This window comes from Tursiops truncatus, chromosome 11, assembly GCF_011762595.2.
Source record: "Tursiops truncatus isolate mTurTru1 chromosome 11, mTurTru1.mat.Y, whole genome shotgun sequence".
Classification (NCBI taxonomy): Eukaryota; Metazoa; Chordata; class Mammalia; order Artiodactyla; family Delphinidae; genus Tursiops; species Tursiops truncatus.
Genome location: NC_047044.1, coordinates 94,831,248 through 94,857,438, shown reverse-complemented (window position 1 = coordinate 94,857,438; position 26,191 = coordinate 94,831,248). Strand labels below are relative to the sequence as shown.

Below are 26,191 nucleotides of genomic sequence, written 5' to 3'. Positions count from 1 at the left end.
CGGGCCTCTCACTGTTGTGGCCTCTCTCGTTGCGGAGCACAGGCTCCAGACGCGCAGGCTCAGCGGCCATGGCTCACGGGCGCAGCCGCTCCGCGGCATGTGGGATCTTCCCGGACCGGGGCACGAACCCGTGTCCCCTGCATCGGCAGGCGGACTCTCAACCACTGCTCCACCAGGGAAGACCGGACCTTATTATTTTTAAAAATAAAATATAAAACTCTATATAAACTGACCCCTGAACATCTCTATCTCACTTACTGTCATGTCTCCACATCCTTTTACAGAAAGAGTAAATCTCAATTCACAAAATTCGATGTAGTCAAGATATGTCACTCTTTAAAATTCTACCTATATCAGTAGGCTGGTGGCAAATCCATTTTCAATTATAATTAGACCTTTCCCCAGGGTAAAGAACACAATGTGAAAATTCATGGCTCAAGAGGATGCACGGGTCCAGGTTTTCCTGGTCACAAAAATAGTGTCCAAAATCTTACAATACAAATGAAAGAAAAATGAAGCAAATTATAAATGAATTCATAGAGAGTGCTTGATAATTGCAAGAATATCAGACCTTGGATGTGGTACGTCAAAACTTGAGAAGGTCACTGTGCCTGGAGTCCATCTTGGTAATAAATAGTTTGCAGTTCTTATCATGTAGTATTATAATAAGCCAAATATGTATCCTTTTTGTTTACTCTGCAGTATAATTTCTCTAAGGAAGGAATCCCATTTTATTGAATTCTGTATCATAGCATGGAATATAGTGCCTGACACACAGGAAGTAATCAGGAAGTGTTTCTGGAATGAATCTTTTTGGTCCAAGGAGACACAATGATTGATTTGCAACAAGTGTACTCTTCAAGTACATTTGCAGTCATGATTTGCAATGAACAAAGAAAAAAGGACTAGAACTAACAGGTAGAATTTATTTTAATCCTGTTAATTTATTTTCTTTTGTCATACTCCTAATTTTTAAAATATTTCATGCCCTGGATGGATGCTTAATTGATACTAATTATAACATTTATTCAGCTCTGAAATATGTTTTTTTCTTGGCTTTCTTGTCTGAAGTGGGCTGGAGAGACAGCATGGTTTGAGGTTATGAGTGTGGACTTGGAAACCAGACTTCTTGGTATTGAATTCTGGTTCAGCCCTTTACTAGCTGAGTAGCTTAGGGCAAGTTACACCTCTCTGTGCCTCACTCTCCTCATTTGTCATAAGAATACCTATTTCATAGAGTTGATATATTAATACCTCTGAGGTGCTTAGAGTAGAATCTAGCACAAAGGTGATAACATTTATCTTTCAATTTTGCCTAGCCTGGAGACAGAGCTAAGGGTGCTTGAACTTCAAGTCCTTTAGAGTTCTTAGTTTATAGCATCCAGGCTTCTGTCAGACTCAACCAGATGAAGACTAGGACTCTAGGACTTTTCAGGGACCTTCTCTTCAAACTCCAGAAGCTTCTGCCCCTCCATCCATATAATGGATGATTTTAATACTTAATGCCTCTGAATACCTTCTTGAGTTTGTATCCATCCTTTGGTTCTGGCTCAAGGTTGCAGAAAAAAGATGTAACAGTCCTATTTGGGCTTTGAATCCTATATATTCTTTCTTCTAGGAAAACTCACTTCTACTTGAATCACCTCTTCAGCATTTTCAATCTGTCATCCTTTCTTGAATCTGAAACCCAAGGTTAACTGACTGATCACTTGTATTGGTCAATGGCAGATTTGGTTCTGAGGTCACGTAACTTCCAATTCAAATCAAGTCCCAATTAATTATGCTGCCTCCCAATGTTGGACATATTCAACTTTCTATTTCATATTTCCCTTTAATGTAGAAAGTCTTTCTTTGTCAAGTCAGCCTTTTATTCTCTCATAAATCCACTCTTCAGCTTTTTATTAGGGTAATCCTATAACCAAACTCACTTTACATGCTCCTAGTACATAATCCAATACTTTCTTCTTTTCCCTGCAACCTCTAAATGAAGCCTACTGTGACCACCACCTCTGTAATGTTTTTCATTTTTTGAAATCCTTTAGCCCTTGATTGCTGTGAATTTTTATCTCAAGAGTCTATTGGGAATCACATGGAAGTGTAATAAGTGTTTATTGAATAAATGAGTAAACAGTAATATGGGCTGGCCAGAGAAAAAGGTTTATTCAACAAGCCTTCAGAGATATAAAAACTCTTTTCTTCCATGGAGATCTGAGTCTGTGGAACAGGGACTCCAGCGAAGCAGTTTTCATTGATGTGGTCTTTAAGCATTTCCAGTGTCTGTGATAGTGGAAAGAATAGAAAATTAAGATGGACTTGGGTTTCCAGAACAGTGAATATTCCTTCCTTTAGATCTGGGTAGCATGGTTCCTGAGGAAATCCAATTAGTATAGTGGGAAATGAGATCCGTTACTTAAAATTATCTAATATGCAATTCTGTGAACTGTCTGAGGTATGACTATCAGGGGCCCTTTCCCAATAAATGTATTTTTCTATAATAAGTTGCACTGTGAACAGTATGATGTCTATGAGAAATATTGAGCTAGAATTTTATGGAGGAGATTTGAGGGACAAGCCAAAGGGGTTCTGACTCCATCTGGAAGGAGTATGAATTGCTTACCTTTGCTGCAAGGAGCACTGTACTCAGCAACGGCAAACTCATCTGAATAAAAACAAAAATAGGAGAAGTGAGAGGGAAAGTGAACATCTATGTTACAGGTCAGTGAAAGAATCTTTATTGTGGGAAGAATTGCATCAGAAACCTCAGCAGAATTCATTTGATGTGCTGCTTTCTGTCTTATATTTTCAAATACTTTATGTTATGCTTTCCTTTACCCTAAACTCCTGAAGGGTAAGAGTACAGATTACACTTATTTAAATTTCATATTGTCCTACAGTTGATTTTATCTGAAGAAAAGGGAACTAAATATCTTACAGGTGCTTTGTATTAGTAATAATATATTTATATCAGACTTGATAGAGACAAAATGAAGTGATGAGAGTGATTAGTGCAATGAATTGCCCCAACACATCTCTCAAATCTAAATTTCTGTGATCAGGTATTTAATTTCTGTGTGAACTTTGCTTTCACTCACCTGTCTCATAATAATCATAGACTTTCACTATGGCTGGTTTCAGATCCCTTACTGGAATGTCTTGAAGAACCGTGAAGGACAAGCTCAGGGTCTGATTTGTCACCTATAAAGCAAAAGGGAATTAAATGACTCTCCAGGGAGCTTTCCTCTCTCTTCTTTGAGTGAATTTAAGTATTCATCTATTTTGGGGAAAAACTTTTTATCAACTAACAGGGTACTTAACTTGGGCCAAAAGCTCTCAGAGTAGGTGAAAACTTCCCCAAATTGTTTCTTAAATAACTAAAACTATTCATATACTCCCGTCAATGTGAGTGCATAGCTCTGTTCATAGGGGTGAATGGTGCAGGCTTTTTATTGTTTGAATAGCTGTGTTTATTTTTAAGTATCAGAGATTCAGTACAGCTTCACTACTCTATCTTGTAGAAATACTTGTGTCGACTCAAAACGAAATATAAAAGGTGGATCACTGCAGCCTATGTTTCATAAAATTCGTAAACTATAATATCCGTCAATGTAGGAATGAATAAACTATGCAACAACATACAACTGTAAAATCAGATTGGTTTATTGGTGCACTGGTCTTGTTGTTTTATGGTCTAAGTCCTTGCTGAGATTGATAGCATATCGCCCTTTTGTCTTTTTGATGTGCTGTTGATACAATAGTTGACTAATAATGGTTACTTCCTTATATGTGTCTTCAAAATAACTTGTGCACATAATGAGCACCTTTTGTGGAGAATTTCTTGCTTATGGGGTCCTAGAAATATTCATATCCCAATATTATAACAAGTCATTTCTTCCCATAGTCCCAGATGAAATATAAATAGAGAAGGAGAGGAGAATATTCACTGGACCTAGTGTTAGAATTCTCAAATTTTTAGCATGGAGGTGATGTCTCCAAAATGCCTTCATTCACTTCCCAGGTAGCTCATTATCCATATTTTTTTTGGATAGGATGGCAGGGCTCTCACCTTATCCAGGTAAATCAAAACATGGTTGTTGCTGACTTCTGTTCGGCTCACGTGGTTAGATGTTTCAAGCTGAAGAAAATTAAGACATCACAAATGTTAATAAACAGAAGAAAACCCTGGGGAACCAGAGAAAAGAAGAATGTTTATTACCAAATTAAGCCTGAGGGTAAAATTTCTTCAAATGCTTTTTGTAAGCAAAGGCAATAATGTGGCAGAATTAAAAATGAAAGATAATTGGGATGCACGGTTTAACTTTAATACGACACAGGACCTATGTGTAAATTGATTTATTTGAAGAAAAGGGAACTAAATGTCCTAAACTTGGAAATTACCTATATTTCAAGGTTCTATTCACATTCCATTCCTTCATGAAGGAGGTTTTTGTTTTTTTACTTTTTTTGCTTATTATAACTTGTAGCAATCTCAGTTTCCTCTGTACTTCTGTAATAGTTCTAGTTTATGTCAATCAATCTTTCTCATATTTTTTTCACTAGTTCATGTGTGTATGCTTTATCTTCTGAAGATTCTAAGCTCCATTAAAGCAGTAGCCTGCTGACAATTTTTTCCTAGTAGATGTGGCTCCTAGCAAAGTGCTGTTCATGACAAGAGATAGACCGTTGCTGTGGGTGTCCCTAAAGCGGTGGACAGGAAGGCTGCTGGAGCTGGCAAGGTCACCAGGTCTGCCCAGATAGTTCAGAAGGCTAAATGAGTATGATCCCTAATACCTGCCACCCCAGTTTGATCAATGGTGGAAGCCCAGTCTCAAAACCGTCTGAGTTGACCATTGAACTTAGTAGTGAAAGACTGGTTAATGATAACAATGTATCGTAAAACTAGAAGAAAAGGAGAATGTTTTATGGATCATTTGTTTTTCTGTGGGCGGCAGTTTTGAGTTATTAGTTTTTAAAATTAGTATTTTTATTAATACCTTAATGGAAACTTGACCAAAAATCCATCATAAAATTTTGAGACCCATTTAAACAAAGTTAAATGAGAAAACAAACAAACAAACCCCCATATAAATGTGCTAAATTATATTTCTCCTTTTGCAGACAGTAATGTCTTTGATAGAAGTTAATTTAATAGTATTTTTATATTAATGTTTTCTTAGTCTAGAGATACATAAAATATTAAATAAAATAGGGTCTCCTGGGCTTATAGTAAACCTACCATTTTCACTGTTGGTTTCAAGGGAATGAAGCCAGATACCATTTTCACGTCAGCAATCACCATGTTGGAGGCTGGACGTCTTCCAGTGTAACTAAAGATCCAGGGAAGAAAGGAATTAGGATTTTCTGTGTTATTAAATATTTTTTTCTATGTCCACAGTAAGCACTCAACAGCCCTGAAAAGTACCAGAAGTCTTCCTAAATTTCCTACCAAGTAGCTCAAAAAACTGGCTGTGCATTAGAATCTTCAGGGGAGCCTGTTAAAGCCACAGAGACCAGGCCTATACTCTAGACCTGATGAATCAGAATTTCATGGGTGTGAACTCTGAGGATCTGCATTTTAAGGAAGCTCTGTAAGTGATGCTTAGCTGGGCATGAGACTGCTAGTCTGTCGCAGTTATTTGTTACATATACTTTGTCTTTTTTCCTGAATAGTATCCCCAACCAGGTTATAATATTCTTGAGGACAGACACAAATAGCCCTGTAGGTATTTGAATATGGCTGCTTATGTATGTATTTTCCCCAAAATTGATTATTTTATATATAATCTGAGATTTAATTATTACCAGTAGGAATTCTAACTAGAGAGTCACTACTTCCTTCTATTCGCGCTTTTCAAGAAGTCTCCACTTCTGTCCCAGATAAAGCAAGAATAATATAGGATTTCATTACAATAGAATGAAATCAGGATGAATAATTACATTAGAATAAAGTCAGGAATTCAGGTTAGAGGTTCTTTATTTATTATTGAGGGGACTTAATAAGCTGTAAATAATGAGACTAGACACTAATAGATCCTGGAGTTGGGGGATGTACAATGTAAGCCCCATCACTGAGAGATTCTGTGTCAACACAAGAACACGTTGCTTTTTCAATAAAGGTAGAACAAACGTTCACTGTCACCCTGCTCTGCTTAATGCGGAGTTCCAGTAAGAAGATTGGTTGTTATACCCAGAACTGCGTGATGCAGTCAGAGATCTTACCTGACTCTCAGTGAGATTTGGAAGCTGGTGTGAGCTCTGGACCCATCACAAGTTTGGGGCAGCGTCTGCACCTCCAAAGCAAATGGGAACTCTTCCTTTCTCGGGAGAATATTGTATTTCAAAGATGTCTGTGGAACAGACAAAAATCTGTGATTTTTCCCTTGCCCAGGATTCCTCCCAACTTCCTCAACTCTTTCTTTGATTTGCCCCATCATTTGCTGTGTTAGGCCTTCTCAGTGACAATGTTACTCTGGACCTTTTGTCCCCACCTGCCCCTGGAATCTCACCTGGAGGTAAACACATCCTTCTCCTGTCGTTGTCATACTGTACTCTCCGGGCACCTCTGGCAATGAAACCTGCTGTAGTAACAGGAGGTTGCTGTTGTCCACTTGGAATTTTGTGGAAAATGTCCCTGAAGATTGGATGGTCACCTGTGTAGCCTTCCCAGTCCTGGTGAAAGTGGCTGCTCCATATTTGGACAAAGCATGGAGAGCCACCACGGTGTCCTGGAAGAGACAGGTGAGGGAACCCACTTAGGCATGACAACCCTTTGAAGACCCAAAGGCCCATGTTAGCTGCCACAAAAGGGGCTTTGATTTCCTATTTCCTGTTTCCCTCACTGCTTAAATATTGAGGTTCTCATTTCAAGATTGATTGTAATCCTTAGATAGATGACAGAACCATAACCTTCACATATCTGCCTTGTACTATATGCTTTAGAAATTTATTTCTCAGAAAATCGATTCTTTTCTCTCTATAAATATATGTGAGGTATACAATGTGGAGAATATATATGAATGGGAATTATTTATTAGCATTAGCTGTTTGCCTAAGATGTCTTTCTTGATAACTGTGGTCATATCTGTCACCACCCAGCCAAAGTTTAGTTTGGCTCTCACCCCAAGCTACACTCTGCTCTGCTGCTGAGGTCAGTGCCCTGAGAAAACCCAGGGTCCTTTGCAGCCATGATCAGGGTCATGCTTCGGTTTCTCCAGAGGAAATAAAAAATGAATAATTATAATTATATTCTGGATTTGTTGACATTTTTATTTGGTTCTCTCTTTTTCATCAGAAGTTTGGATCCCCCTCCAGCGGGCAGGTCATATTCTCAATTCTCATCCACATTGAACCTGGCATCCTTCAAATAATAATTTTCTAAGAAATGAATGATAACTTTTAACAAAATTATTTTCTCCATTTATATGGAAAAATAAGAGATTAAATACAGTGGAAAAAGGATGGAATGTCTTTCTGTCACATTCTGCTTCTCTTTTAGGGTGCATACGCTAACCTCTGAATTCTCTGGAGATGAAACTCCCTGCTCTGTCTATATTGATGAATTTTTTACATATAAGGTTATATAGTTAGGCTCAGGAGGTTGGATGAATAAAGATAGTTCTTTATGCTCCCAATGAACAAATGTTTGTATATTAAGAGGTGGATAGAGGAAGCATGAAATGTGTCAGCCTTAAAAGAAGCCAGTCAAAGTGGACCTAGAAATGGAGAGCTTTGCAAGGAGAGGTGATTGGTTTCTGAATAGTGTTTCTGGGAACAACTTGAAAGGACTCTTAGAACTTTCAGAAGAATGGTGGATTTTTAAATTCGTTCTGCTGTGGCCATTGTGTGTAGGGTCCTGGTGCCCCACTATTGCTTTAGGGATGTAGAGTTGTTGCTGGAAATAGGAGCCTGTGATAAAAATATGGGATGGGGGTGGGGCAGAATTGGCATTTTCTTTTCAGCCCTCTTTTTTTTTTTTTGCGGTACGCGGGCCTCTCACTGTTGTGGCCTCTCCTGTTGCGGAGCACAGGCTCCAGACGCGCAGGCTCAGTGGCCATGGCTCACGGGCCCAGCCGCTCCACGGCGTGTGGGACCTTCCCGGACCAGGGCACGAACCCATGTCCCCTGCATCAGCAGGTGGACTCAACCACTGCTCCCCCAGGGAAGCCCCCTCAGCCCTCTTTGACTCTCATTTTTTCTTATTTCTCACCATCCTTGAATACTAATAACATTCTTCTCATTTCAAGTTATTCTTATCTTCATTTCTTTTCTTCTTGTATGTGTTTGCATCTTGTTCAAACAATTTTCTACCTGAAGGTAAAGTAAAAGGCTCTCGCTAACCACAGACCTGGGTGGAGGAGAAGCCCCCCTGGGAGTTCTGCTGCCTTGAGATCCACTTCACGATGAGCGTGGCAGGGGTTAGGTCCTCCGAGGTCAGGGCAGGCTGGGCAGTGAGGTAAGCGAGGAGCACATAGGCTGTCATCTCCACTTCAGCAGAGGGAGCCCGGGGTTGGTACAACTGCTCCACTCGTGCCTTGGGTTTCTGAGGTCGTGTCCAGTGGACAGAATTATCTGGAGATGAGAAAAAAATTTGCAAGTGACCACATGTTCATATTTAACTTCAGGTAAAAGGACAAGGGCCAGTGCTGAAGTGCGGGTTGCCTTCCAGTGATAATCTCTTAAATCTTATCTGGCGACTTCCTGCCTACAGACAGCTGAACGAGGCTTGTCTCATCTGGGCTAAGGAGTCAGAAGCTGTGCCACTAGGTTTTCAAATGGTTGCGGTGGTTGCGTTGGTGGAAGAGAGAAATGGCAGAGCAAGTTCTCTGACTGGTTGTGGTAATTTCCAACATCTGAGGTTATCCAGACCCTGTCTAGGGCTTGTTCAACTTTCTGTAAAGCCTGTCCTCAGAGGTTTCTTATGAGGATCACAGATCACATGAGATAATGGAGTGTACACTCATTAGATTAAAAAAAAAATAGAGTAATCCTCAAAATAGCAAAGGCTGACAGGGTGTGAAATAACGGGAACGGATTTACACTGCTGTGGGAAGAAAACAGCTCTTTGGAGAGTAATCTGATGATATCCAGCAAAGGGGAAGATGTGTTTAGCCCGCTAATCAGCAGTTACGCTTTCTAAGTACAAGTTAGAGAAACTCACACACACCCTCAAGGAGATGGGTATATGAGTATTCATTGCAGCATGGTTTGCAATAGAAGTAAATAAGAAACAAGAAAAGATCCATGAGGAGAGACTCTCTAAATAAATTATGGCCTTTTTAATATATTGTAATGTATCATGCAGCAGTGAAAATGAACATACCCATACAGGAGACTCCTATCAGCCTGCCTAATGTTGAACTTAAAAAGCAAAAGGCAGACAGACAGACAAGGATCAAGCAGAAATACTCAGAAGGATGATACTTCTTATCTAAAGAGGAAAAATGTAAACATTCTGAATATTATTTAGGGATACATATGCAGTAAAAAGATAAAGAAATCCATGGAGTTTGGAATGACAAATTCAGGATAACAATTACTTTTGCAGGTAGGAATGGTACACAAGGGATTTTTCCAGCATTGGTAATATTTTGTTTCTTAAGCTGGAAGGGAAGTATTAAAGGTGTTTGCTTATTATTCTTTATGCCTTTTTGTATATATACAGTACATTGCCTCTTATCTTTGGATGTGTGACTTGAGTAAGAAATCCTTGAGTCCATAATGACATAGACAAAAGAAGAGAGGGGAAAGGGGTCCTGAGAGGTAGTCATGGGGTATTTTTGATATGGAATCCTTGATCCAGAGACTGTGGGATGGGAGAAAGATCCCGGGTGTGCTCTCACCTTCCTTTACGGCTTCCTCATCAAGTGACTTGAGGACTTCTCTCCTCTTTTCCTGGTTACCTGCCAGGGCAAAGGCATAGGCCAGCAGTGCCTTGGTGTAGACGTGGCTGCCTCGGGATCCTTCCTTGGCTGACTTCCAGGCTGACTCCAGGCAGAACAGGGCATTGCGGACGACAGGGTGCTGGGAAGGCAGAGCGAGAAGGGAGCGAGCTGTGTGAATAGGGGGGCTAGTGCTCCCGGATAAACACAGACCACAGCACAGAGGTCAGGAAGTTTTTGGAAAGCACTTGTCTTTCTAGCCTCATTCTTACGGATAGAGAGAATAGTATTTTTTTTTAATCTGTTAGTCTCACATTCATAAGGCAGGAATATAGACCATATCTTTAGAATTCGTTCTGCATGTGTGGTGATGGTGGTAGTGGGGTTGCTAGGGGAAAAATAGACTAGGGTCGTCACTGGGGAAGTGTAAATCTTTCTTAATGGACTAACTAAATTCTCTATTGATCTGGGAAGCATTGACATTGCATAGAAGGAATGCTGACAACTGGTTTTTAGTGGGGTGTTGTTTCAGACATCAGGTCAGCAGTTTCATTGCATCTAGAACGAGGCTTCAGCAAGGGCACCTACAGTGACAGGGAGAGGAATCTCCAGAAGGGCAATGGTGATATAGGCAGAGAGGGTCACTTCATCGTCCACTCCACCCTGTAAATATGAGAGAGAGACAGATTTGAATAATTTGAGGGACATTTATAGCGATACAAGCTTACCTCGGGAAACCAGAAAAATCTAAAATAAACAACCTAACCTTATGACTAAAGCATAAGGTTTAGGAAGGAAAGAAATCATAAAGATCAGAGAAGAAATAAATAAAATAGAAACTTAAAAAAATAGAAAAGATCAGTGAAACTAAAAGCTGGTTCTTTGAAAAGATAAACAAAATTGATAAACCTTTAGCCAGACTCATCAAGAAAAAAAAGGGAGAGGGCTCAAATCAATAAAATCAGAAATGAAAAAAGAAGTTACAACTGACACCACAGAAATACAAAGGGTCATAAGAGACTACTACCAGCAACTATAGGCCAATAAAATGGACAATCTAGAAATGGACAAATTCTTAGAAAGGTATAATCTCCCAAGACTGAACCAGGAAGAAATAGAAAATATGAACAGATCAATTACCGGTACTGAAAATGAATCAGTAATTTAAAAACTCCCAGTAACTTTTGAGAATGCTCTTAATCAGCTCCTTGTATTCTGCTGTCATGGAATTTGTCCTTACCCATATACATCCCCATGAAGCAAAGTATCACAGTCACTCTAAGTTCCATCCCCTCTTTCTTGGTGCTACCCAGGTTTTATTTTCTTCTGATACCTTCCTTAAGGAATTCTTATGTTATCACTTCCTCTCCTCATCCTTGAGAACAGTGTAATGGACAAATCAACACTAGCTCCGAGAACACTTCACCTTAATGGCATTGTTGAGCAGTGACCCAGAACTCCTGAAACAGCCACTGTCCCTCTGCTTTTGGGCAAGCCAGGTGAGAGCTTCGGTAATATGTGCTTCATCAATGAAGATATAGGTTCGAGCCTGGGCAAAACTCTTCAGTACAAAGGCTGTGAGCCTGAAGGGGAGGAAGTGATGATCACATTTACGTTGTTACAGTGGTTTTATAACCACATCACAGCAACAGGCTTCATAGGACACTTCTCACACTGACGTGAGTCATCTAACAGGAATTCACTTAGAGCTCCCATTGCCTTTACTTGATGACTCTGCTAGCTCTCGTACAGCTGACCCTTGAACGACATGGTTTGAACTGCATGGGTTCACTTACACATGGATTTCTTTTTTACTAAATATGTACTACAATACTACATGATCCCCAGTTGGTTGAATCCGTGGATGCACGACTGGGGATACCGAGGGCCGACTGTAAAATGATATGTGAATTTGCTACTGCTGAAGGTCAGTGCCCATAACCCCCATGTGTTTCAAGGGTTAACTGTACTAATGTTACTTATTTTTTTATTTTATTTGAGTAAGGCTTTAAATCTTTTCTTCAGCGATTTTCTTTGTAGATGGCAGAATCTTCTCATACACAGCTCTTACATGCAGTAACTTCTGACATTGCTTTGCCTTAGGGATTTTAAAACGGTGTTTCATATCACTGGCTCCATCTCATTTCTTTCCTCCTATTATTGAATTTATTAGTGATTAAGATGAATATGATCTAAAAACATAAACTGAAGTGAGCATGGTTTATCTAGAAGTTATATGATATGTTTGCTGGCTATCTCATTAAAAAAATCATGGTTATGGGGGCTATTTTAGGAAAAAAAATAGCTATTTCAGAAAGAATACCTTGGTGTATTATGAACAGGATGAATTCTGGGGACAAATCTAACATACGTGTGTTTGAATCTCAGCTTTTTTGCTTGTTACCTTGCTAGTTTTGGTATATTTATCTAGTATAACCAACTATAGGCTTAATAATACATATCTGATAGGGTTCCTGGGAATATAATTTTGATAATATATGTAAAAGACCTGACACAAAAACAGGAGCTCAAAAAACTGTCTTTCCCTTACCAGGTGTTACCCTCATTGTTGCCATGTTGCTCCCCAAAGGTGCTGTAAGAGCCGTCATAGTGCCTGTAGAGCAGCTGTCTCTGGTAACCTGGAATGGAAGGTTAATGAAGCAACATGACGGGTTGTACATTCTGTAGCCAGAGAAATAAACAAAATGCCTTGGCATCTTGTGATAGTTCCTAAATTTTGCTGCAATGTGTTAGATGGTTCTGAGTCCTAAACATTTTATTGGAGGTTGGACACTGGCTAGGTACCATGAAGTCAACTGTCATAGTATTCTTATTATTGTAACTATCATAGTATGATAAATTTACATATCATAGAATTGATAAGTAACTCAAGCCTATTGGGGATTCCAACCTATTGTTAAAATTGCACTGTGAAATTTTCACTCCCTTATTCAGTGACTCACCAGTGTTGAGGTAGCGAATGGCCTTGGACTTGATCTCTGCAGTCAGCTGCTGTATTTTATTTAGATAATCCAGAACGTAGATGTTAGGAGCAAAGAGGACCATATTTTGTTCTCCACAGCCATAGGGCATTTGGAGGAGATTTTGTGTATTTTGCATGACAGAGCCTAATATGTCTCCTAGGAAATGGGAGAGATGGGAAGTCATAAAGCTTATAGATTATAATCTATCAGGATCATTAAGAAGAAATGAATAATTAGCTAAGGTAAAGAAATGAGGAATTTTAGGAAGGGTGTCTTCAAGGAACAGAAGTGTGATTGGAAGCAATAAATAAGTCCAAAGAAGAAAGAAGTTAAAAGTATAGCTGTTATTTTGAGAAAGTATTTATGGAAAAAATATAGTAGACATTGTCTAATATAGTACAGTAGTCCCCTAGGGCTGGAGACTCACCCAAAACTGAGAAGGAGGCTCGGGCAGACTCTTCTACCACATTTGGTGGCAGCTTCAGAGATAATTTTTCAGACACCTCGGCACCTAGAGAAAGAAACAAATCAGCCACAATGAAGATGATTTCTGCTGTATATCTTCCTGAAGAGTTCCAAGACCCAGAAGCCAGAACTATGCCTTGTACCTAAACTTCTTCTGAAAAGTTGTCCCTCTTTTAATATTCCAGTTTTAAAAAATACCTTCAACATATATGAATGGGATTCTGAGATTTCTAGAACTTTCCTTCCCCAACCTCCTTGTATGTGGAGTTGCATTCCAAAAGAAGGCTACAAACTGACAAGTACCTGTGATGTTGTGATTCTGTTGTAATCATCCTATGGCTAACACAAGATTGTTATCACAAGGTGATATATTTCATGTCCATCCCCAGCCTCCTTACACAACAGTTGTATGCAAAAAACCCACTATGTATATATAAGCAAAGGAAAAATCTTCAAAAAGTTCCTGAATTCTACCATAATGCTCCGTCTTTACTTCCATCAAATTTCACCAGATATGAAGACAGTATTTTTAATGGAACTGCTAGACATGGGGCTAGGGGTGAAGATGAACAGTATTTGACTCAGTGAAAATAAATTAACTGCTGCTGATAAGCATACATTTGCTGGCATTTTAATATTAGTGAATTACATGAAGATGAAAAAAGAAAAATCTATTTATCATTATACTGCATCCTGTCTTCATAAGATTAATAATAAAACTTTTGTCAAAGGGTACAAACTATCAGTTATGCAAGATGAATAAATTCAAGAGGTCTATTGTAAAGCATAGTGCCTACAGTTAACAATACTGTATTGTAAACCTAAACATTTGCTAATAGGATAGATCTTATATTATAAAAATATAATAATAAGAGAGTGGGAGGAAACTTTTGGAAGTGATGGATAGGCTTATGGTATAGATCGTGGTGACAGTTTCACAGGTGTATACTTATCTCCAAACTCATTAAGTTGTATACATTAATTATGTGTGTATTATCAATTATATTAATTACTGATAGTTATATAATTAAGTTTAATCATGTAGTTAAATACATAATATAATTATGTGTTAAATACATACATAGTTATATTAATTATGTATGTATTATTTGTATGTCAAAAACTTCTCTTCAAAAAAAGCTTTGTAAGAAAACATGACATATATGGATTTGGTAGTAAGGACTAAATTCACTTAAATGTAGAAATAGCTAAATAATAAGGCAATTATGTTTTTAGAATACGTTTTATATATTTTAAGTATTGACATGACAAAAAAGGTAATAAACAGAAATTAGTAGGTACAGAAAGGTAAGGAACACATGATGTTGATTAGACATTGGTTTGAGATGAGAACACATTGTGTTGATAAATTTCTTCGTGTACTAAATTTCTATAAATGTTTCTGTTTAGGAAATTCTCCACAAAGATAAAACTGTATCTTTTACTGTAAGCTTCTTTAGTCCCTTCCCAATGACTGATAGGATACTAGGTATAGGATTGGCACCAAACAAATATTGACATGACAAATGGTAAAGGCTATGGCAACCTTTTCTTCTGGAAATAGCATAGTCTCATTATCCAGTGTGGTTAGCTATGCAAAACTCAGTGTTGAAGGGGCTTGAATTCAGCTACCCATGTGTGGTATTACTAAATATCCAAGGAAATATCCCCTTTGGCAGTATTCATTTTGAATCTACCCACTTTCTACCTATAACCACATCATACACTGGTCAGAAGGACAATTTGATGTTTGCACAGGTGCTTAAGAAATAAAGACTCAGGATTCCTGGGATACGGATATTCAGCTGATCAAATTACTTGGCCTCTCTAAAAACCAGTTTCCTCAGTTACGAAATGGGTTGATGGTTCTTCGGGTCTTGCTTACCTCATAGGGAAAGTGTAGGAATGGTATATATAAAATACTTTGAACTTCAAATATTATATTCTAGTCAATGTTGTTTTAATTATGATGACTGAGTCTTACCTGATGGACAAAGCAGGGAGTTGAATGTTGCTTCCTTCTCTAGTCCTTCAGGCTTTAGGTGGAAAGAAAGAAAAGTTAGAAATGAGAATGGACTGACTTTCAGGACATGTGTGTTAATAGGGGAACTACAGGTTTCTTGATGAAGAGAAGGATTGGAACTGATTTTCAAATATATTATAGAAGCAAATTCTATAAGTAATATGAAGGAGACAGGTTGACAGATGAGAAAGGGAGGAGAAAATTACAAAGTAAAATCAAGAGAGAGAGACAGAGAAGCACACACAGAGAGAATCATATTGTGAAATATCCCATGAATATATATATATATATATATTTCTTTTTTCATATATCTATTTTTTAGCCCTTCTTACCTAAAAGTTGGAACCCCAGCTGGATTCACCATTGTTTTTCTTGACTCACTGTGACTTATCAAATGGGCAGGCTTACTTACTTCCACCAACAGGGGCTTGATGACTGTGTCTTTCCTTCCATGTTCAGGGACCACAGCCACCTCGGTCCCACACAGCTCTTGAGACTCCAGTGCCTCTGCACTCACTGTGAAATTCACATTCCCTGGAAAAAGGGGCCAGTAGAGATGAGCACCATCTCTCTCTTCCTCTATGCCTCCAAACCCCAAGATTTATAAATGTTTAATGCTTTGTGACCTTATTTTTTTGTTTTATAAAAATATAGGAGCAGGAATGGAAGCAACATAGACTAGAGGCTAATGATACTGGGAATCCAAGGTGGAGCCGGAGGTGAGGGAAGCGGGTATATCCTTCTAGACATCCTAGAATGAAAGACAAAGAAAAAACTTCTACCATTTGGTGGGGGGTGGGGGCGTCTTTGCCTGGATATGAGGATCCCATAGACAGACACACACAGTCGTTGAGTAGAGAACTGCCTCTAGGAGGCTGTCTCTCACCTAATGACTTTGGGGTTACTGCCCAGGACACGGTTTGCCGGCCATTCCCACAGATGCATTGAGTCTCTTGTTCCGTCTCTCCTGGGACAGCTAGGAATGCAGGAGAGGCTTCTAGGTGCACACTGACCTGAAACCACGCATGAGACAAAAAGACAAATAGACCAGAGGGAAAGGGGGCCAAAGGAAGAATGGCTTGAAATAAAGCACATTGAGGGATTGGGTAGATTTCAGGTTGCCTAATACTGAAGATAATATAAATGAAGACTGGGCATCTTATAAGTGGATCTGACATCTAAACACTAGTATTTGGGGATAATCTGCTCTTTCACGTGGTAGGAGCAGAGGAGAGGAAAGTCATGATGGTGTATGTTTGTTGCCTGTGGAAGCTCTACTCCTTTGGCTTAGGATCTTGACCATACCCTCAGCCCTCCCAGCAGAGTATACAAGATTTATAAACAATTATGGGGAGATGCACATAAATAACTTTAAAAGTTAAGTTTAATACAGTTAGTCATATAAGAAAAGTTAAATATATGGGAATGTAGAGGTTGAAACCTTGGAGAGTATAAGACATGAGAATCAGCATACTGGTTTTTGTTGTTCATGTCAGAAATCTTCATGTTACACAAACTTCCTAACTTTAAAGGGTTATGATAAGGGTCAGAACCTTGTTTTAAGTTGTCATTTGGTATTTGGAGATACCAGCAACCATAGTCATATAACATATGAGTATCTCTGACAGTGTTATCTCCTGGTGAGCCCATCTTACACACAGGAGTTTGTCAGTATTCCCAGGAATGCAGTTTTTAATTTACTTGACTGTTACCTTGTGTTCAAGTTAATAAAGAGAAGGCCTTACCCAGATGCATTTGGGAAGGTAGTTTAACACAGTGGCCTTGAGTGTGAAGGCTTCTCCGCGGATCACAGAGTAGGGCATCGTGAGATCCACAAAGAAGGGCTGGAAGGCTCGGAGAGAGGCAGTCGGAGAGAGACCAAGTCCAGTGTCACTGGACAAGCAGAGGGCCCCTGCCTTCCACTCAGTGATGGTATCGGGGACTATTACTCCTACTTCAGCCACACCTGAGGAGCTGGGGAGGTGGCAATGTGCAGAACAAAAAGTAAGCAGTTAAATACAGGCACGCCTCATTTTCTTGCACTTTGCTTTATCGTGCTTTACAGATACTGTGTTTTCTTTTTTAAACAAATTAAAGGTTTGTGGCAACACTGCGTCAAGCAAGCCTATTGGTGTCATTTTTCGAACAGCATTTGCTTGCCTTATCTCTCTGTGTCACATTTTGGTAATTCTCTCAATATTTCAGATTTTTAAATTATTATTATATTTGTTACGATGATCTGTGATCAGCAATCTATTATGTTACTATTGTAATTGTTTTGGGGTGCCATGAACTGCACCCATACAAGATGGCAAACTTAATAGATAAATGTTGTGTGTGTTCTGACTGCTCCACTGACCAGCCATTCCCCTGTTCCTCTTCCTCTTCTTGAGCTTCCCTAGTCCCTGAGAAACAACAATATTGAAATTAGGCCAGTTAACAACCCTACGATGGCCTCTAAGCATTCAAGTGAAAGGAAGAATTGCACACTTCTCACTTTAAATCAAAAGCTAGAAATTATTAAGCCTTGTGGTAAAGGCATGTTGAAAGCTGAGATAGGCTGGAAGCTAGGCCTCTTGCACCAAACAGTTAGCCAAGTTATGAATGCAAAGGAAAGTTCTTGAAGGAAATTAAAAGTAAACACTTGAATGATAAGATAGCATAACAGCCGCATTGCCGATATGGAGAAAATTTGAATGGTCTGGATAGAAGATCAAACCAGCCACAATATCCCCTGAAGCCAAAGCCTAATCCAGAGCAAGGCCATAACTCTCTTCAGTTCTGTGCAGGGTGAGAGAGGTGAGGAAGCTGCAGAAGAAGAGTTTGAAGCTAGCAGAGAATGGTTCATAAGGCTTAAGGAGAGACGCCATCTCTGTAACGTAAAAGCTCAAGGTGAAGTAGTAAGTGCTGATGTAGAAGCTGCAGCAAATTATCCAGAAGATAATTAGTGAAGGTGATTACACTAAATAACAGATGTTAAATGTAGATGAAACAGCCTTATATTGGAAGAAGATGCCATCTAGGACTTTCATAGCTGGAGAGGAGGAGTTAATGTCTGACTTCAAAGCTTCAAAGGACAGGCAGACTATCTAGTTAGGGGCTAATGCAGCTGGTGACTTGAAGTTGAAGCCAGTGCTCATTTATCATTCCGAAAATCTTGGGGCCCTTCAGAATTATGCTAAATCTACTCTGCCTGTGCTCTATAAATGGAACAACAAAGCCTGTATGACAGCACATCTGTTTACAACATGGTTTACTGAATATTGTAAGCCCATTGTTGAGAACTACTGCTTAGGAAAAAAGATTGCTTTCAAAATACTGCTGCTCATTGACAATGCACCTGGTCTCCCAAGAGCTCTGATGGAGATGCACAATGAGATTGATGTTGTCTTCATGCCTGCTAACACAATAGCCATTCTGAAGCCCATGGATCAAGAAGCAGTCTTGACTTTCAAGTCTTATTCTTTAAGAAATACATTTTGTAAGGCTATAGCTGCCATATATGGTCATTCCTCTGATGGATCTGGGCAACGTCAATTGAAAACCTTCTGGAAAGGATTCACCATTCTAGATGCCATTAAGAACATTCTTGATTCATAGGAAGAGGTCAGAATATTAACATTAACAGGAGTTTGAAAGAGGTAGATTCCAACCCTCATGGATGACTTTGAGGGGTTAAGACTTCAGTGGAGGAAGTAACCGCAGATGTGGTGGAAACAGCAAGAGAACCAGAATTAGAAATAGAGCCTGAAGATGTGACTGAATTGCTGCAATCTCCTGTTAAAACTTGAATGGATAAGGAGTTGCTTCTTATGGATGAGCAAAGAAAGTGGTTTCTTGAGATGGAAGCAACTCCTGCGGAAGATGCTGTGAAGGTTGTTGAAATGACAACAAAGGATTTGGAATATTACAAAAACTTAGTTGCCAAAGCAGTGGCAGAGTTTGAGACGATTGCCTCCAATTCTGAAAGAAGTTCTACTGTGGGTAAAATGCTGTCAAACACCATTGCATGTTACAGAGAAATTGTTTGTGAAAGGAAGAGTCAATTGACGTGGCACACTTCATTGCTGTCTTGTTTTAAGGAACAGCCCCATCCCAACCTTCAGCAGCCACCATCCTGATCAGTGAGCAGCCATGAACATCAAGTCAAGACCTTCCACCAGCAAAAAATTATGACTTGCTGAAGGCTTAGATGAAGGTTAGCATTTCATAGCAATAAAGTATTTTTGATTAAAGTATATACATTTTTAAAGACATAATGCTATTATACACTTAATAGACTACAGTATAGTGTAAACATAACTTTTATATGCCCTGGGAAACCAAAAAATTCATGTGACTCACTTTATTGTGATATTCGCTTTATTGGAGTGTCTGGAACGGAACCTGTAATATTTCTGAGGTATACCTGTAAATCCTTTCTAGGAAGAGTACCCCTATATAAATGATTCTATTGTCATGACTTGAATGCACTTAGTAGAAATACCAATAATGGAGAGTATAATCAAGGCTTGAAATGGGAATGTATAAGTCCCTTTTTCCAAATCTGTTTTCAATTCTAGTCTATATCAGTCTCACCTTAGACATGTAGCTGTAGTATAATCTGTTATAGACGATATAGTGATAAATATGTAGTTTTAGATTGTTATTAAATTTTTTCTCTAAAATACTGTTCCACTGAGGGAAGGTTTATAATTTTAAATTCTACTACTACTGTGTAGAGCTGGCTTGACTGACCCTGTGCTTAACTCAGGACTGCCGAGCAATGAAGGATCTCTTATAGGTGTTAATCTGTGCAGTTCTTGGTTATATTTAGTCCTTATGCTCATTTTCTGGAAATCTTAGAATGACATTTGTGCAAAATTTCTGATACTAAATTAGATTAGTGAGACTTCATGACAGAAGTATTATACTAAACCTCTCCTGAACACAGCAATGTGTCCAAAAGATATACTTGGATATTGAAAAACTAGCTAAAAATTGAAAATTGTGAGGAATCTATATCGTTGCATCTTATATATGAAAGAAGTTACTTACTCTACTGCCACCAAATCCCAGATCCATGTCTCAGGGAAGTACTTCCGCACAGTCTCTGTGGGAGGCTCTGAAATATGTATTATATGCATAAGTTCATGCATTCTTCCCATTTCAGCTACGACTGCGGAGGAGACAGAAACAATAAATATAAAGATAAGGCTTATGAGAGGTTGTAGTAAGTGCTACAAAAGAAATAGGGTGATGAAATAGATAGGAACCAGGAGAGGACACTTGGGTATTAAGGGAAAGCTTCTTGGAGGAGGTGGCATTTTTAGATGAATTCTGAAGCATTACAGTAAGCTAGGAGTGGACTGGGGGAAGAGAATCACAATCAGAGAACAGTGAGACCTAGAGGCAGGACGAGTCTTGGATTGCCTGTGAAAGAAACCTAGAGGCAGAAAGGAGGCTCTGCAGCTTCTGCACCTCTGCGAGAGCAAAGAAAAATCGTACCCAGACATTTTGACAGTGGCTTTGAGAAACCGTTTGTAGGAGTGAGAGAATCAAGAATTTAAAAAGTTCTTTATTCCCTAATGTGACCCTTTATTCCCAAATGTGTCAGAAGATAAGACACAAGAGACAAGATTTGTCACTGGGACAAATCTTGTCCATCTATACACTTGTTCATACATAAATTTACTACAAATCTTATTGATAAAGGATTAAAGGATATAATTTATAAATACTAATAAAAATATACAATGATCTTTATTTAAATTCCGTATAGCCATTTGATTCTCACTGAAAGATTACCTTGATTTTTGACAAACTCTTTTGTTTGTACTCAACCTATATTCAACCATGATTTGACAGTATCAGACCATAAATAAATAAATGATTGATTACTCTATGATTCATCAAAGAAGTAGCCCATATCATTGACAAATGAGTGTGATTTCAATATGGATATTAGCTGATGTTTTGGGGAAGTTAAAGAGCTTCTTTTCTTGACTGGTGAGAATATAGTCCCAATTTGTGAATTTCTGTTTCTGTTTACATTATCCTATGCCTGGAAACTTTCCCTTCTCTTTTAAAACTCACACATCTCCATTTACTAGAAGCAAATTCTATATGAATGACTTCTTGATTCCTCAATCAGAATCAATCCTTTCTTTTATTCTTCATATCTGCACCTGTCTTATAACGCTTTTTACAGCCTGCCTTGTGTTCTTTCCAGCTGCATACGTGGGAGCTGGACACAAACAGAATTTTTTTGATTTGTATCACTATGTGACCTTGAGCAAGAACCTTAATATATCTAAATCACAAGTTCTTTTTTTTAATTGAAGTACAGTTGATTTACAATGTTGTGTTAATTTCTGCTGTACAGCAAAGTGACTCAGTTATACACGTATATACATTCTTTTTTTTTTTTTCTGTTTCTCTCTTTTTTTTTTCGTACATTCTTTTTTATATTCTTTTCCATTATGGTTTATCTCAGGAGATTGGATATAGTTTCCCGTGCTCTACAGTAGGACCTTGTTGTTTATCCATTTTAAATGTAATAGTGTGCATCTACCAACCCCAAACTCTCAGTCCATCCCTCCCCCACTCTTCCCTCCCCCTTGGCAACCACAAATCTGTTCTCTATGTCTGAAATCACAAGTCCTTTTTAATTAATTTCATCACATTTTATCTTTTTTAAAGAATTATTTTATTTGGTTCAATATATTAGGCAATTAATTTTTCTTAATTTCTTACCTGGAGAAGATAACAGTCTTTGAGATGACTGTATTTCATATTGTTGAGGCTGTGGACATATTTTGGGTTTATGAATTTTTGAGTTGGTGAATACCTTTAAGCCCATATCCTGTAAAGGAAATCATCACCTAATCAGTACACAAATATCATAAAATATGTATATACACATACTTCTTTTCATTGAATTTAACAAACAATCCAACTAGCTTAATATTAATCTTTTTGTGTTTTTGGATTTGGAAGTTGTTTCTTTCAAACAGTGTCCCTGCCTCTTGTCACCCCAGCGTTACCTATAACTGTTACTCTAACACCCGCTCTAACACCCGTCTTTACTGTGCACTGAGGAAGCTCAGTCAGAATCCAACTTTTGAGCCTCACCACTGGCATCCTTAAACATGGGAAGCTAGCGCCATAAGCCCTGGTGCTGAGTATGTGTGGTTTAAGTACATTTCAGAGTAGCTGAGGTCATTCTCTCCTGCAAAGACTTTTTTCTTTGGAATACAAAGGCTTGCATTGTTTCACTTGATGTGTAAATATTACAGTTTTTCAGCTGTCTAATGATTCTAATCAGGTAGAACCATATGAAATTACTGATATTTGACCATTTTTAAAAAACTTTAATTGGAGTATGGTTGCTTTACAATGTTGTGTTAGCCTCCACTGCACAACAAAATGAATCAGCCATACACATACAGCTATGCCCTCCCTAATATTAAACTTTTAATGTTCACATGAGTAGAAAGGAAATTGATATACTTATAGAGATAATTTCATTCTGTTTTTAAACCTTTGTCAACAGTAATTATTTTACATGTGTAATATTTATAAATGAATGAAATGAATGAAGAAAAAAAACTTGCTTAATAATCCCAAAAGTTCCAGTCCTGGCTCTGTTGTTATTAGTAGATCTGCTACTATTAGTGACCTTGGAGAAGTCACTTGACCTCTCTATGTCCCATTACCCTCAACTATAATATGGAAGCATTAAAATAAATATTTTTTTCCATATATAATATTTTGTGAACCTTAAGAACTGACCATCAGCAATATAATGGACTTGCCTTTAGGAAGCTATACATATCTTTTTCATTTGTATTTGATACTGGGGAATACATGATCCCATTGACATAGACATTATGGTGACTGATGCAGTCTTCATTGTCTTCCTTCTGTTGATTTAAACGGTCAGGGAAACCGTGGAGGTCCTTTACTGGTAGCAGGTTATAAACCTGTACAAATGCAAAGGGCGAAAGGACAAACTTACTTGTGGCTTATTTTTCTTAAGTGCAGGGAGAAAAGAAAAGAATAATCACTACCAGACTTTCTTTGAGTGACTCCATTGCCTAGATAATTTACAGAGAAGATGATTTTGAAAACGTTTAACAATTTTAGGGAAAAAAACAATTAAAACATTCCTATCTAAGTACTCAGGATCATAATCTTCTGTTATGCAATTCAGAGGCAAACCCTAGACTCTGCTGGAATGAAATAAAACTTAATTAAGAGAAATTGAGGTTTGCTATATTTGAGACATTGTGCAACACTTCAGGATGACAGAATTAGGTAATAGTTTTGTCTCTATCTGGTGGTTAGCAACTTACTCGGTGTTTAACAAAGTAAATGGACAACATGTTCTAAACAGGCACATGGATAAGCATGTATCCTCTGTATCGGTCAGGACAGTATTTTCTTAGTATTACCCATGGGAACTAAATGCTCCATATCTTTATAAAATACATAAAACTTTAACTGTAGAATACTGAAAATGATACTTTCAAATTCACTTCAACGGGAAGAATAAGACAAACATAAAAATTCTGTAGGTGTTTTATATTTATAGGAGTTCAAAATTGTTTGATAAGAATAGATTAGCAAAGTGAGTAGCACAATGAAATGAAGCACTTTCTCAAAGGCAGCTCCTTCTTAGCATTCTCCATCTCCTCCCTCTGCTTTATTTTTCTCCAAAGCATATCACATAATTATTGTCTGTCTCACCTATTAAGTTCCATGAGTGCATGGATTTTTTTCTTTCTAGTAGTTCACTATGAGATCCCCAGAATTTAGGACACACCCAGAACACAGTAGGCACTAAATAAATATGTGTTGAATGAGTGACTTATGCTACTAGGTGCAAGTGTTTCATTAATGAAACATTATCAAAGATTGAGAGGAACCCTTGTTCTAACCCAGGTCTACTACTAGATACATGAAAGCTTCTGCTTTATTATTAACAAACTAATAGAATTTTCTGCTTTATCTATCCACTAGGATTGTTATAATTGAAAACAACTTTGAGAACTATAAAATTATGTTATACAAACATAAAACATTAATGTTAGCGTTCCACATATTCCCTTGCTTCCACTATGCACTTAATATCTCCTTTAGAAGTATTCTAATATTTTTAATTAAATACTATTGGAAGGACCAGAAAGTAAGAGATCTTTTCTTTTCTCTTGTAGGGAAGTAAAAACGTAACTTTCCCTTTATAAAATTTTGGTAGTGAAAAAAAACTTCAGTAAGAGGTTATTCCAATTGCTCTCATTGAAAATTTGAAGTAATGGGCAAACTACTATTAGGACACATTAAGTAGTTTCCCGTTGTTATACTAAGCATACCCTTTTGCTATTTTTCCTATTAACCCAGTATTTGAAAAGGTTTCATTTATTAATGTCATTTATCACATGGTAATTAATTTTTCCTAATTTTTATTAATCAGAGACAATACAGATCTTCCTTCAGAAATTGTGTTCATCTTGGGCATGCAGTGTTTCAACTGATACTATTCTTATTAAAAGAAGTTTGATATTTCACTTAGCCTGTGCAGTCTAAGTGCAGGTATATGTACCATTTCTGTTAGACTTTTTGAAATATTAAAACTAGTTTGAAAACTCCTACTATTGGTTTCATAAAGCTCTAGGATTTCAGGGATTTTGGATGGTGCATGATTTATACATTGATATTCATATGTAATATCTTCCTCACCAAAAAAAAGTGCACATGAAAGAGCTCAAAACTATTAACTCCTAGATAAATATAACTTTAATAGATGCTATCCCACTCAGGGTTTTTTCTTGCTCTGAGTCCCTGATGTGGCCCTTCCTGACCCCTGGGGCTGATGGAACTCACCGTGGCCACAGAGAGCTCGGCCTCAGGACTCATGAGCAGCACACTTTGGTCCACGGCGCGGAGGGCACAGAGGGACCGAGGGGAAGCGGTGACTTTCAGGCGGGCGTGGGAGGCTGGGAGACTCTGTGCTGGGCTGAAGTTCAAACCCACCTGTGGAATTGGGGACAAAGTCAGAAAAACAAATTTCCTGATTTACCCATGCGTTCACCAGCATTTCCTGGGTGCTCCACAAATTCAATGCATAATCGCTTTGTTTGACTTTGTTGATGTTTGGCACCATGTAAGCCTTGAGGCCTTTGGTTCCCTATTTTGTCACTCTGATTCTCATCAGTTGAGCTATTATAATGATATCTGTTTTTATAAGTTATTAAATTGGAGATGCTATTTTTTACCTTTGATACATAGTGAGGTGTTCATTAACTAACTGTGGGCGGAATGCAAATGGTTCTAGATGCTCTTGTATTTTTCCTTTGGCCCTTTTGTAGTCTTATAAACTTGGTTACATGTTTTCCAACATTTCATCGTAAGAGAAGGGAACAAGGTACTCTGAACTGTATCATATGGTAAGAGACAGTGCATGAGAATTTTGCACTAGGAGTCAAGTGACATGGATAGCTTCTTTTTTTTTTTTCTTAAATTGGGGTATAGTTGCTTTACAATGTTGTGTTAGTTTCCGCTGTACAACAAAGTGAATCAACCATATGTATACATATATCTCCTCCCTCTTGAACCTCCCTCCCACGCCCCCCCCGCCACCCATCCCACCCATCTAGGTCACCACAGAGCACCGAGCTGAGCTCCCTGTGCTATACAGCAGGTTCTCACCAGCTATCTGTTTTACACACGGTAGTGTTTATACGTCAATCCCAATCTCCCAGTTCATCCCACCCTCCCTTCCCCTCTCCTTGTCCACATGTTTGTTCTTTATGTCTGTGTCCCTGTTCCTGCCCTCTATTCCCAAATAGGTTTATCTGTACCAT

General features: G+C 38.3%; 1 protein-coding gene and 1 long non-coding RNA gene across 6 annotated transcripts in view; one reads left to right on the top strand and one right to left on the bottom strand.

Moving 5' to 3' along the window:
- The window catches only part of LOC109548460 (uncharacterized), a 115,542-nt gene that overhangs the window by 38,549 nt on the left and 50,802 nt on the right, over window positions 1-26,191 (top strand). Inside the window, exon 5 of one of the 5 annotated variants that reach the window (XR_004529035.2) lies at window positions 703-2,146. The exons of the other annotated variants lie outside the window; for them this stretch is intronic. This is a non-coding gene — a long non-coding RNA (uncharacterized lncRNA). Of the gene's footprint in view, window positions 1-702; window positions 2,147-26,191 lie in introns of those variants that run through there. 5 annotated transcript variants of the gene reach the window in all.
- Window positions 2,137-26,191, bottom strand: part of A2M (alpha-2-macroglobulin) — a 40,399-nt gene continuing 16,344 nt past the window's right edge. The window contains exons 15-36 of the mRNA XM_019926039.3: window positions 25,212-25,361; window positions 23,144-23,311; window positions 22,083-22,191; window positions 20,385-20,505; window positions 17,093-17,321; window positions 16,234-16,360; window positions 15,760-15,881; window positions 15,309-15,360; window positions 13,287-13,370; window positions 12,839-13,015; window positions 12,427-12,514; window positions 11,302-11,458; window positions 10,464-10,538; window positions 9,837-10,017; window positions 8,342-8,565; window positions 6,504-6,722; window positions 6,217-6,344; window positions 5,234-5,324; window positions 4,064-4,132; window positions 3,093-3,195; window positions 2,618-2,659; window positions 2,137-2,277 (exon numbers count right to left, since the gene is read on the bottom strand). Coding sequence (XP_019781598.2) covers window positions 2,261-2,277; window positions 2,618-2,659; window positions 3,093-3,195; window positions 4,064-4,132; window positions 5,234-5,324; window positions 6,217-6,344; window positions 6,504-6,722; window positions 8,342-8,565; window positions 9,837-10,017; window positions 10,464-10,538; window positions 11,302-11,458; window positions 12,427-12,514; window positions 12,839-13,015; window positions 13,287-13,370; window positions 15,309-15,360; window positions 15,760-15,881; window positions 16,234-16,360; window positions 17,093-17,321; window positions 20,385-20,505; window positions 22,083-22,191; window positions 23,144-23,311; window positions 25,212-25,361 — 2,733 coding nt within the window. The 3' untranslated portion in view covers window positions 2,137-2,260. The remainder of the gene's footprint in view (window positions 2,278-2,617; window positions 2,660-3,092; window positions 3,196-4,063; window positions 4,133-5,233; window positions 5,325-6,216; window positions 6,345-6,503; window positions 6,723-8,341; window positions 8,566-9,836; window positions 10,018-10,463; window positions 10,539-11,301; window positions 11,459-12,426; window positions 12,515-12,838; window positions 13,016-13,286; window positions 13,371-15,308; window positions 15,361-15,759; window positions 15,882-16,233; window positions 16,361-17,092; window positions 17,322-20,384; window positions 20,506-22,082; window positions 22,192-23,143; window positions 23,312-25,211; window positions 25,362-26,191) is intronic.